Raw genomic sequence first — 13,053 nt, 5'->3', positions numbered from 1 at the left:
AATGTACGGAATTGATTATTGTGTGGTGAAGTTGTAAGTCTTTCTGCTAGTTTATGATTTGTCCAAAGGGGACACTATATTTGACATAGCATCAAACAGGTACACTGAAATGGGAAAAACCATTTTTTTCATTCAAGAAAGCAGGAAGTCTAAAAGACTGCCTGGTATCCACTTACCCTAAGAAACACCTTGAACACCCCACTAATATGGTGCTCAATGCCTGGAGCCTGCCATATGTGACAGGACATTATCCCTGTAGTGTATGCCACCTAACAGTCACTACTAAGACTCTGAATTTGGAACCAGGCAAAGTCTGGAACCTAAGAAAACATACCAACTACAATTCTGTCAATGTTATATTATATATGATCTTGTTCTTTAAAATGATGTCCCTGCCCCGATTTCTCTACGCACTTCAGAACTCTTTTGATATTATTCCGAGGGCCTACTTTCGGGAGGTGGAAGGTTTACAGAGGAGGCTTATTTGGGACGGTCGCGCACGCATCGCTCTCGCAAAACTAACTCTCCCCTGGTTTGACGGGGGCATCGCGCTCCCGGACATCAGGAGTTATTATTGGGCCTCCCAGTTGTCCGCCATCAATCATGCTACGTATGCACCCGGTCCAAATCCGGCTTTCGAGATGGATAAATATCAGTTGCCTAGTGGCAACTTCAACAGAGCGCTCTACTCTCGGACGGCGGGGAGGAACCTAACGGGACCCACTAAGATTGCAGTGCGTGTGTGGAAAGATGCCAATGCGGCCATGGGATGGAATGATCGATTGACACGAGCGACCCCTTTGTTTGCTTCGGAAAGATTGGGATGCCTCTGGACAGCGAAAGGTTTTGAGAACTGGGATACAATTGGCATTAGCAGAGTGGGTTATCTCCGGGTGAAAGGTGCGGTCAAATCCTTTGCGGTGCTTCAGAGTGAGTATGAGTTGAGTGAGAGGGAGTTCTTCAGATATGCACAGGTTCGCCACGCTTTGCTGTCGGTCTTCACGGCCGGTACCACTGTCCCTGAATCTTCCCCACTCGAGGACCTTATACTTGATGGTCATCTGCCCGATAGTACGATTTCCTTGATTTATAAGAAATTAATTAAAAATCGGGCGGATCTCCTTGTGCGTCTCAGGGAGGCCTGGACCGGAGACGGGTTGGAGTTGGATGACGAGGACTGACAATCCGCACTGTCCTCCCCGAAGGAGGTCGCCATTCCTGCCCGTCTCCGTCTCGTCCAGCTCAAAATTCTTCACTGTGTGTATGTAACGGGTCCTCGTTTGGTTGCTATGGGTTTTTCCTCGGATGGGTTGTGTAAGCGCGGATGTGGAATGAGTGCCACCTTCCTTCATATCCTTTGGGAGTGTCGTGAGGTAGCGGCGTATTGGCACCGTGTGCATGCGGTAATGGAGTGTGTCACTGGGGTCGCTCTGCTGCCTGAGGCTCATAGATGTTTGTTGAATGTGTGGGAGCCGAATGATTACAACGTTGCCCAGGCCCGGTGGGTGGCACTTGGGAACATGTTTGCAAAGAGGGATATTGCGCAGCTTTGGGGTTCCCAACGGCCTCCCACCGTGTCAGTATGGAAGGAGAATATGGACTGGTGCATGTTTAGAGAGAAGACGGTATATTTGGCTAGGGGCAAGCCTAGGGCGTGTAGTAAAATTTGAGGCCAGTGGAACACTTACCGAGGGGACATAGGACTCCCCCCTTTGAAGACACTCCGGACATTTCTCTGTCCCCCTGACCCTGAGGTTCCTGGAATACTTTACTCCTTTTGCTGATTGTTCTGACTTCCCCACTGCCTCCCCCCCGGTCATCTCTATCGTCCTCCTGATTCTCTATCCGATATGGCAGGTCCCCCCCATCGGATCTCTACATCGTCTTAAACGTTTCTCGCCTTGAGTTTTGTTTCCTTGTTTTTCTCTTTGTTCCTTTTCTAAAAATGTAAAATATTTATATCCTGCCTATCTCCTGAGTTGCCGAAAATGTATCCTGTAATTCTGCTGGACCTCTGGGGATCAGTCGCTGCTTCGTGACGTCAAGTAATTGATTCGCATGCACTAGCGGCTGGCCCCTGTGGTTGTAGGCCCATATTTGTAATGATGTTGTTTTGCACAATAAAGTTTTTCCCCAAAAAAAAGAAAATATATTATCTTGTGTCCATGTGATCGGCGATACATTGGCGTGACTATTAGAAAGATCATGGTGAGAATCTGCGAAGATCGCAGCAATATAAGCTGCAATCGAAAAACTAAAAATGACCAACCACTTCTTACAAGCAGGACACACCACCAATGTCATAAAATATGTTGCTGTTGAACGAATGAAATAAAAAAAACAAGAGCACCTCCAGTCGACTCTTTGAAAAGAAGCAAAGACGGATATATCATTTATCTACACACAAGAAAGAATTAAATGATAACATCCTGTGGAATGCTCTGAAAAATGGCTGATTTGCTCTAGACACCAGATGACCACTGATACAGCCATACACAACTGGGTTAAACTTATCCCCCCCCCCCTTTCCAATCATGAGGCGTCTCTCAACAGCAATTTCAACTACAACTTCAACATATGCACACCTTCCCATTTTGACACAGTAGTAACATTTTAAAGATACTTCTTTCTTAGAAGTTTAAGAACCCAACATACTTGGTTGTAGCACCATGTATATGCTTTCTCTGTTCATCATGATTTAGTGTCTACTCTCCAATTGTCGACCTTCGACATGCCCATTAAACATATCACGTTAGAAAGACGTTAAACTAGACAGAAGGCAGATCACTCCATGCACTGCGTAGCACTTCCACGGAAGGGGTTAACGTACAGGAGGCCTGTCCAGCTTTACCAATAGAGAGATGGCTCCCTACGTTATCGCATGTTCTGGCTGGGCACAGCCCGCTGCAATGCCGATTATATAGGCATCAGGTGCCGAGAATGGAGCATCTCTGGGATCTTGTGTCAGTGCCCCAATGGGTCTGACACGGACGGTGGACCTTGAAAAAATAAGTGGGACTAGGGGTAGCCCTCTCTACCTTTTAATTTACCGGTAAGGGTGTTACTTAGCTGAAGGCTTTTTTCTATCTCCTTCCCAGAGTGTGACTGCAGGCAGCGGCCCCTGCCGGGATCCATGTCACTTAAATTTATAGTGACCCAAGTGAGCCTTCTATTTTATTAATTACATACAATGGCTGTCTCTTTTTAATGAGCCAGATGCATACACTAGATAAGACTTTGAACATTTCTTATAATTTATACGAAATACTGCCCAGTGTTCTCTGCATGGAAAGGGTTTTTCCACAATAAATGAAGTGACAACATATTGTTGATACTTAGAAGAGAGAACAAGAGTTCAGAACTGAGCGTTGACCTCTAGGAAGCCTGCGGCGGAAAAGGTTCTGAGTGTTGGCACAAATTATGGTTTACCACACGTGCTTTCCCAATGCATTCTTGTATGCAATTGACTGAGTGACGTGCATCCGCACTGATTGTTAAAACACTGTGCATTCACCGTAGTATCCAAAATGCACTGACTAAAAGATTATCACTGGTGGCATGCACAGGGGAAGGTTCTTTATGCATGCAACCGCCTGTGGTATATGTGTCACGGCATGGGTGCACTATACCCGAAAACTGCATTATAAACTACTGTGTGCTGTGACTACCAATTACTTTGTCATGTTCTTTTCTTACAGGTACAGCGTTCTGGGTGAAAACCATAAGTGACGCTTTCACTCAAGAAACAGAGATAGCATCTCATCATTTAGCACACCATCGCTTGTGTGCACCCACTTCTCTAAGGGGCCCATTTCCAGCCCTTCACTGTTGGTCCTGAAGAAAGCCTTTGCAAATTCATGCTATTTGGCTGAAACATGTAGACCCATCTTAGGATGTATGAGATAAACTATATCTCCCTGACATCTGCAGTTAATTTTGAATCCTGCCCCAGGATACTATTATTTATTTTCTCCTGGTTAGGAGGGGGATACTGGAGCATTTTTGATCCAGCTTTTTCATGGATTGTCACAAACAAAAAAGCTGCTCTGCTATAATCAGGCGTCGGAGCATCCCTAGGATGCACACAGCACTTTAGGTGGAAACCCAATAATGAAGTATACCACCAACTAGGTGGGTGGGTGTGGGTTCTTTTAAAAAACTAATGTTTTTTCCATGCAAATGCTTTTGGATGCAGTTTGTTTTTGCTCGAGCCCATCCTTCAATCAGTGACACTTATAAAGCGCGCTACATACCCGTGGGGTCTCAAGGCGCTGGGGGGGGGGGGAGCCGCTACTGCTCGAACAGCCAGGTCTTCAGCTTCTTCCTGAAGGAGAGGTGGTCTTGGGTCAGGCGCAGGTCGGTCGGGAGGGAGTTCCAGGTCTTGGCGGCCAGGTGGGAGAAGGACCTTCCTCCTGTAGTCGCTCTTCGGATGCGGGGGACGGCGGCGAGGGCGTGGTTGGCTGATCGGAGGTGGCGTTTGGGAGCGTAGAAGTTGACTCGGCTGTTGAGGTAGCTCGGGCCTTGGTCATGTAGGGCTTTGTGTGCGTGGGTGAGGAGGCGGAAGGTGATTCTTTTGTTGACGGGGAGCCAGTGAAGGTCTCGCAGATGTCCGGAGATGTGGCTGGTTCGTGGGATGTCGAGGATGAGTCTGGCTGAGGCGTTCTGGATCCGCTGGAGTCTCTTCTGGAGCTTGGCGGTGGTCCCGGCGTAGAGGGCGTTGCCGTAGTCCAGTCGGCTGGTGACGAGGGCCTGGGTGACGGTCTTCCTGGTCTCGGTGGGGATCCACCAGAAGATCTTCCGTAGCATGCGTAGGATGTTGAAGCATGCCGAGGAGACGTTGTTGACTTGCCTGGTCATGGAGAGGGAGGAGTCCAGGATGAAGCCCAGGTTGCGTGCATGGTCTGTCGGTTTGGGTGCGGTGCCCAGGGCGGGAGGCCACCAGGAGTCGTCCCAGGCGGAGGGAGAGGAGCCCAGGATGAGGACCTCCGTCTTGTCCGAGTTCAGTTTCAGGCGGCTGGTCGTCATCCACTCGGCTACCTCTTTCATCCCTTCGTGCAGGTTGGCTCTGGCGGCGGCGGGGTCGTTGGTCAGGGAGAGGATCAGCTGGGTGTCGTCGGCGTAGGAGATTATGCTGAGGTTGTGTTTGCGTACGATGGCCGCGAGGGGGCTCATGTAGACGTTGAAGAGGGTGGGGCTCAGAGATGATCCTTGGGGGACGCCGCAGATGACTTCGGTGGCCTCTGACTTGTACGGTGGTAGGCGGACTCTCTGTGTTCTCCCGTCGAGGAAGGAGGTGATCCACTCCAGCGCCTTGTCCTGGATTCCGACGTTGCTGAGGCGCCGTACTAGGGTGCGGTGGCAGACCGTGTCGAATGCCGCGGAGAGGTCTAGGAGGATGAGGGCCGCTGTTTCTCCATTGTCCATCAGGGCTCGGATGTCGTCGGTGGCGGCGATGAGGGCGGTCTCGGTGCTGTGGTTGGCTCGGAAGCCGGACTGTGAGGGGTCGAGGGATCCGTTCGTCTCGAGGAAAGCGGCCATCTGCTTGTTGACGGTCTTCTCGATGACTTTGGCTGGAAACGGGAGGAGCGAGATGGGGCGGTAATTCTTGAGGTCGGTGGGGTCCGCTGTTGGTTTCTTGAGTAGGGCGCTGAGTTCGGCGTGTTTCCAGCTCTCGGGGAAGATGGTGGTGTCGAGGGATGTGTTGATGATGTCTCGCAGGTGGGGTGCGATGACAGCGTCGGCTTTGTTGAAGACGTGGTGAGGGCAGGGGTCGGTCGGTGATCCGGAGTGGATGGAGTTCATCGTGCGGATGGTGTCTTCGGTGCTGATCGGGGTCCAGGCGTGGAGGGTGGTGGTGGGGGGTGGTTGTTCGGTCATGGTGTGCGTTGGTTGGTTGTTGAAGCTGTTGTGTATGTCCGCGATCTTGTTGTGGAAGTATGAAGCCAGGGAGTTGCAGAGGTCTTGCGATGGGGTGATGTCGTTGTTTCCTGCGCTGGGGTTGGAAAGCTCTTTGACGATGTTGAAGAGTTCCTTGCAGTTGTGTGCGTTGTTGTCCAACCGGTCCTTGAATGCTGTTTTCTTGGCGGAGCGGATCAGCTGGTGGTGTTTCCGGGTGGCAAGTTTGAAGGAGGTCCTGTTGTCCGGTGTCGGTTCCCTTCTCCAGACTTTCTCGAGGGCTCGGCAGTTCTTCTTGGAGCTCTTGAGTTCGTCGGTGAACCATGGGGCTTTCTTGCTGCCGGGTCTGCTGGGCGGGGTCCTCAGTGGGGCGAGTTCGTCCGCGCAGTTGCTGATCCACTTCGTGAGGTTGTCGGCGGCCTGGCTGGGGTTCGCTGAGCTGGCAGGAGGGTGCTGGCTCAGGGAGGTGGCGAGCTGGTCTGCTGTGATCTTGTTCCAGCTTCTGCGGGCGGTCTGTTGCTGGTGGTGGTGGGTCGTTGTTTTCTTGAAGGTGAAGTGGACGCAGCTGTGGTCCGTCCATTGAAGCTCTGTGGTGTGGCTGAAGTTGATGTCCTTGCTGGATGAGAAGACAGCGTCGAGAGCGTCCTTATTGTTGAAATATGTTAACCCTTGGCCTACATCAGGTAGATGTGGAATGCTGTGCAGTGCTGGAGTAGTGACTCTTTGCTGAATGTATGGGAAGGGTACAGGAAAACAGGGATAGAGTAGTGCTGTGCAGTGCATGTATAGTTAGTTAGTGCATGTACTTAGTGTATGTATGACATGGTGAGTGCATGTGTGCTTTCAAATAGCACACCACGGTACAATATAGACAAACTACAGTACTGAACAATGCACTCAGACTGAGTGTGTGTGCTGAATGTATGTGTGTCAGTGGTGCAGTAGTACATGGTGGTAACAGTGCTGGATAATAGGTGTGCTGTGTATTTACACTGAGTACAAGTGTGCCTGCAATGGTACGTGTTAGACCTGGCACCATTGGCGTGGGTCTCCCTTCCATTTTTGCTGTTGCGTCATGTATTTTTGCTGGTGTTATATGCTTTGGGCACTGTGCCCCTGCTATCCAGTGCCACAGAGCAAGTGCTCCCTATTGTTAATTGATATATTAATCAGTGGTTCCATGTTTGGCTATTTGGTTTACCTGTCAGACCCTAGTCTAGTGCACTGAGTGTGCCCAGGGCGTGTAAATCCAAATGCTGCTGGTGGGCCAGAAGCACTGGTTGTGCCACCCACAGAAGCTGCCTTGTAAAAGGTGTCTAATGTGCCATTGCAGAGCCTGTGTGTAGTCTGGTACTGTCATGCTGACTGGGCAAGTGCACCCACTTGCCAGTCCCTAAACCTTCCCTTTTCTTCGTATCAGTCACCCCTATGGTAGGCCCAAGGGCAGGGTGCATTATAAGTATAAGGTAAGACAAGCCCTGATGTGTGTGTCATGTCGTAATAGTGAATTACAGCCATTTTTGTTTTTCACTTGCAAGGCTACTTGTTCTCCATAGGCCAGAATGGGCTGTTAGATTATTACATGTTTATAATTCTAACTGTCTCAGAGAACATGGTAGAAATTCGAGTTTAGTATGCCTGGGCTCAGAATGATAAAATACATTTTTTAGTGAAGTTAGTTTTAACATTCTGTGTTTGCAAATACCACTTTTAGAAAGTAGTTATTTTGCTTGCCTAAACTTTCAAGCCTGCCTCTGCTAGGTTGTGTATTTCTTGTCTGGAGTTTGTGAGTGACAGGGCTGGGGGATTCCAGAAACAGGATGAGTCAGCCCAGTGGAGAATAGACAGATCTGCATCTAGATAGGTGAGAGGAGTAGCACCTGGGTCCTGAATAGGAATGTGCCCGCCCCCACAGTGCTGGCCCCACCCCCTGTGGTGTGTCTGATGTCTCTGCCCTGCACAGTGCAAGAAGAGAAGGAATCATGTCAGCAAAGTCCTCCAGGGCTGTGCTTTCCCTCCACAATGCTGGCTCCACCTCCTGTGGGGCGTCTGTTGTTTCTGCCCTGCACTGTGAAACGAAAGAAGGAGTCTTGTAAACAGAGTGCTCCAGAACTGGTTTGGACTGGGCAAAGGCCCCTCTCCCCTCAGAGAACAAAGGATTTTGGGGTATAAATATTGGGACCCTGATCCCAAGAAATTAGATCACTTTTGGACTACAAGAAGAAACCTTTGCTGAGGAGAGGAACCTGGAGAAACTGAGGAGAGACTATTCCTAAGCTGAAATGCTGTTTAGGGGATTGGCCTGCAGTGGTTGCCTGACTGCCAAAGAAAGGAGAACAAACTTTGTGTACTTTATTTTCAACTTGTGAAGAATCTCCAAGGGCTTGGAAAAGAGCTTGCCTTCTGCTGAAGTCTCAGGGACAACAGACTTCACCCCCCAGCTCCCCAGAGTTCTTTGGAAGTGCCTGCTGCTGTTTTGGGCCTTCTGAGGGACTGCGTGTCGCAAGGAGCTGGAAGCGTGACTCAACGAAAACGAAGCGTGTCGCTGCTGCTGCCGCCATCGCACTTCTGAACAAGGGTGTTGCCGCTGGAGTTGTTGCACTGCACCGCATCAAGAGAAGCGTCTCGCACCGAAGAGGAAGAGTGTTGCCGTCGCTGCTGCCTGCCGTTGCACTTCTGAACAAGGGTGTCGACGCTGGAGTTGTCGCACTGCACCGCATCACGAGAAGAATCTTGCAACGAGGAAGAAGCATATCGCCGCCGCTGTTGCTGCCTTTGCACTTCTGAACAAGGTTGTCGCTCCTGGAACTGTCGCATTGCACCGCATTGAGGAAAGCGCCTCACATCCCCTGAGAAGAGCGCCGCCGTCGCATTTCTGAACAAGAATGTCGCCACTGTAGTTGTCGCATTGTGCGGAAGCTTCACGCAAACGTGGGAGAAGAGTGTCGCAGCTGAAGCTGTTGCCGTCACACTTCTGAACAAGGGTGTCGCCGCTGAAGCCCACGCATCGAACCAAGAACTTCTTGCATACCCAGAGAAGCATGCTGCATTTGGAAGATCTTCGCGTCTTTATTTCTTTGCGCCTGAACTTTGCCGCATTTCCCTCGCTGCGAGATTGCTTGCGTGGAAGCGTAACGCATTGTAAGGTACAATGACCCTAAGTGTTGCATCTAAAGTAATAGTATTGTGTATTTTGTCGGTTATGGTCTTGAGGTAACTCTGTGGTGTCCATTTGTAGTGTTGTCACTGGGTTACTGTATGTGGTCACAAATGCTTTACACACTGCCTCTGAGATAAGCCTGTCTGCTCGTGCCAAGCTACCAAGGGGTGAGTTGAGGTTATTTTAGGAGTGTAATCCCCTTATCCTGACTAGAGGCAAGGGTCCCTATTCGGTACAAGTACCTACCTGTGCCAACTAGAGACCCCCAAATCCAACAGTACATTACATGGAGGACCCTGAGTTCCATTTTGGGGAAGGCGAGGCCACCTAGCGAAGACATGAAAAGTATAGGAATACCTCAAGACAAATTTGTGTACTGCTGCATTTCAGTGCGCTCGGAGGAGCTGGAGGAAGGGAAAGAGGGACTCTGCCTTTTCACTTCAAAAGGATTCTCTTTGATTCAGTGATTGGTCACATGTAAGGGGTCTGGACACATCTCTGGAAGGATATTGAGTTGATGGAAGATGGACTACGGGAATGCCCTCTTTCTGAACACTCAAAAACAAGTCCTAATGAAACTCCAGTCCATACAGAATGCGGCAGCCAGAATTCTGCTCGGTATTCCCCGACGCCATCCGACAACTACAGCCATTCGACAGCTTCACTGGCTAAAAGTTGAAAACCGTATTAAATTCAAGGCATTATGTATTGCCTATAAAGCCGTACACAATATAGGACCCAGGTTTCTGAGAGAGGCCTTTAAACTGCACACCCCAAAGAGACAGCTCAGATCTGCAAACATTTGCATGCTCTCAGTCCCTCGAACCAAAACAGTGACCTGGGGAGACAGGCGTTTCATGGTAGTAACACCCAAGCTATGGAACACCCTCCCTCTGATCATTAAAACCGCCCCCAACCTGGTAGGTTTCCGTAAGCTCCTTAAAACCTGGTTATTTGACCAGTAAGCTGGTGGGCATCGGTCCTTATCTGAGAAATCATATGCGCCGAGACACCCACTGGTAATTGTCGCGCAATAAAAATCTCAAATAAATAAAATAAAAAATAAAAAAATAAGGTAATCGTAGAGAGTGAGGCTAGGATCCCAGGATTTACCTTTTGATGCACATATCAATATGACTGACATCCAGGTGTGAACTCTAGTCACTCCCATGACCTGTGTTATGGGACTATCATGTTTGGAGTCTCTCCTGCTGTGACAGACAGGTTTCAAGAGGAAGAAGAGAGCAAAAAGTGTACACTTCAAAAGAAGCAGAATCCCAACATAACATTTCAAAGACTCAGACTCCAAATCACATTTGGTGTCTGGAAATGAACTATACCAAGGGGAGGTTGGGGCCCCAACATTTGTCATCTGCCAAACAACCGGATAGGCAATGTGAGAAGGGGAGGCTCTGCTGGATTTATACCTCTTTCAAAGAGTAGGCCTTCTGATCTCCCTTCTGGGTGAGGGATTATCACCCAGGGAAACCAAGACAACCTGCCTTTGAGCACCAGTGCCTGCCTGCTTGCCAATACCAATGAGGAAGAACAGAGCATTGAAGGTTGCAAGGTCCGGTAGGGAGCCCTACCAAGAAGACTTCTTGTGCGCGTTGTGAGGATATGGCTGTACATTGATCGGGTCACTGACCAAGTGCAGGACTTAGTCGGCGATCCCTGTAGGCCAGGATAGGGCTGCCATGGACTTGGCTGTCTATTGAGCTGTGCACAGAGCGCCAAGCCCGTACTGACTCGTTGCAGGGACCTTGTATGCCAAAATGGACTACCGGTAAAGTAACTGGGTGACCGGTGTACCAGGACTTATGAATTCCTTAGCAGCAACCGCATCTGCAGGAGTTTCCGCTGTGGTGTAGGCAGAGATACCACTGCAAACCCATATGCCAGGAGGAGCTTCTAGTACGAAGTTACTAAGAATTCTGACGGTTGCCTGGGACAAGAGTGAGGCAGCAACCTCAGCATGTCGAGACCCGCACATCAAGTACTTCCCTTGATCGAATCCGAAAAGATGTTGCACCCTCGCTGGGCTCCAGGCAGGAGCTGACAGATCAAGCCCACCCCCTCCGCCAGTGGGAAAGACTGACTTACTGCTTCTAAGCAGACTGTGAGCATCTCCATTCACTGGGGTAAGCTGGCAGCACCACTTGGGAGGGAGCCTGTCACTGCTGGTGGTGCCACCAGTACCAAGAGCAGTCCAGCTTCGCAACATGATCAGAGCATGCGAGGGTCCATGGTCAGGGCACCCCCTGACACTCTGAATGTTTCAATGCTGCAGGAGTGAGTAAGACTTGAATCAGGCCTGTTGGGCCCCAAGGGCCTCACTGCTGAAGGTGCTGTGGCACCAAATACGCTTTTGACCACTTCAGAGTCAAACAGGGGACTCTTGAGTATGGCCTACTAGTGAGCGTTTTCTAGATATGGCCACCAGTGAATGGAGAATAACCCCAACTACATTTGCTTGGAAGAATGTGGATTAATTGCCTGACAAACACTAGATCCCCAACCTTAAAGGGATTATGTTGTTGCTTATGAATGTTATCCCATTGCATGTGTAGATGTAGAAATAAAACTCTTCTTTTTCAAATAAAAGCAAAGATTTGAGTGGACATTCATTCATTTATTGACATTACTATGTGCACTTTGAGATATGAGGTGTGTTCACTAATCTGCATCTACACTTCCCCTGCAAGGAAGTGTTTGACTCCTCGTCCACACCTACCACAGAGTAGGTACAGAAGTGCTACTTGGCCCAGTTGCTCAGGATCCATAGTAGGCTCGGCCTCGGAAAATCAGGAATAAAAGGCCTAAACAACCAGCGTGACCCATGGCTCCCTGAAGGTGGTTATGACACCACCTTAAAGACTAATTTGTTCATGTATTCAAATTGACTTCTTGCGTTGACGCCCCCACCTTTAAAGATATTTCTTGCACTTGTTACTTGTAGAACACTTTTGATAATTAAATAAATACAATTAAATAACGTTAAGTGACTAAAAGCCAAAATATGTTTTAGGGCAGCCATTTTTCTGTTGCTAATTGAGATGGTTGAATCTTTTCAGTTAAATTGAGTGGAGGACTAGTTATGCATCAAATGGGCTCTTCTTTCTATATTTTATATTTTGCTTTTCAGGTGGCTGAAATGCACGGAGAGTTAATGGAATTCAATGAAAGGCTGCATCGTTCTCTGCTGGCCAAAGAAGCCCTAGTTTCTCAAATGAGGCAGGAACTCATTGATCTGCGAGGGCCGGTAAGTGTCTCTCAGTTTTTATATTAGCTTCAGAAAACCTTTTTTTTTTTTTAATGTTTTTATTCAGTTCTTGACAATTCATTCGTGACATTGATTACAGAAAATCCAAAAAACACAATGATAAGCTGAAGAGCAAATAATAAAATATAGCATCATCTCAAAAAAAGAATAAAGCCTGAAAGAAGAAATTTCATATCCAAAAACATACATAGATATTTAATCAAAATACGTCCCCCATATTTTTTCAAATTTACGCAGTCCCCCAATCCTTTGTGCATATATAAATTCACTCTTCCTTACTCTCTTCATTTTCTCATACAATTCACCCAAAGATGGTACTACATCTGTTTCCCAATACTTGAGAATCAGTGATCTAGTCACCGCTACTATAATATATATCAGTTTTGCCAGTGACTCAACCAGATTAAGCTCTGGATCAATACCAAATATAATCAGTCTTTCATAATTAATAATCGTACAATGCACATGAAGTGAAAGCAAAGAAAAAATGCCCTCCCAGAAGGCCCCAATTCTGGGGCACAAGGCTACTATGTGAGACCAATTAGCCAAATCTGGTCGAGAACATCTAAAACAGATGGAAGATGTATTACTAAACATTCTAGCAAGGACTTGTATAATATAGCAGCCATTTACTAAAAAACAACAACATTCGCCTCCAGTTAGCGCCTCTCAATACCGAGAAATTAAACTTATTTAAAGTTTTCCACATATTGAC

At 48.3% G+C, this 13,053-nt stretch overlaps 1 protein-coding gene across 1 annotated transcript in view; it reads left to right on the top strand.

The window, feature by feature from the left end:
• Positions 1–13,053, top strand: part of SNX29 (sorting nexin 29) — a 1,754,850-nt gene that overhangs the window by 986,900 nt on the left and 754,897 nt on the right. Inside the window, exon 16 of the mRNA XM_086941425.1 lies at positions 12,201–12,317. Within this exon, the coding sequence (XP_086797551.1) occupies positions 12,201–12,317 (117 nt within the window). The remainder of the gene's footprint in view (positions 1–12,200; positions 12,318–13,053) is intronic.

Source organism: Lissotriton vulgaris, chromosome 10 (genome assembly GCF_964263255.1).
Source record: "Lissotriton vulgaris chromosome 10, aLisVul1.2, whole genome shotgun sequence".
Taxonomy (NCBI): domain Eukaryota; kingdom Metazoa; phylum Chordata; class Amphibia; order Caudata; family Salamandridae; genus Lissotriton; species Lissotriton vulgaris.
Note: the sequence above shows the minus strand (reverse complement) of the source record. Positions and strands in the feature narration are given on the sequence as shown.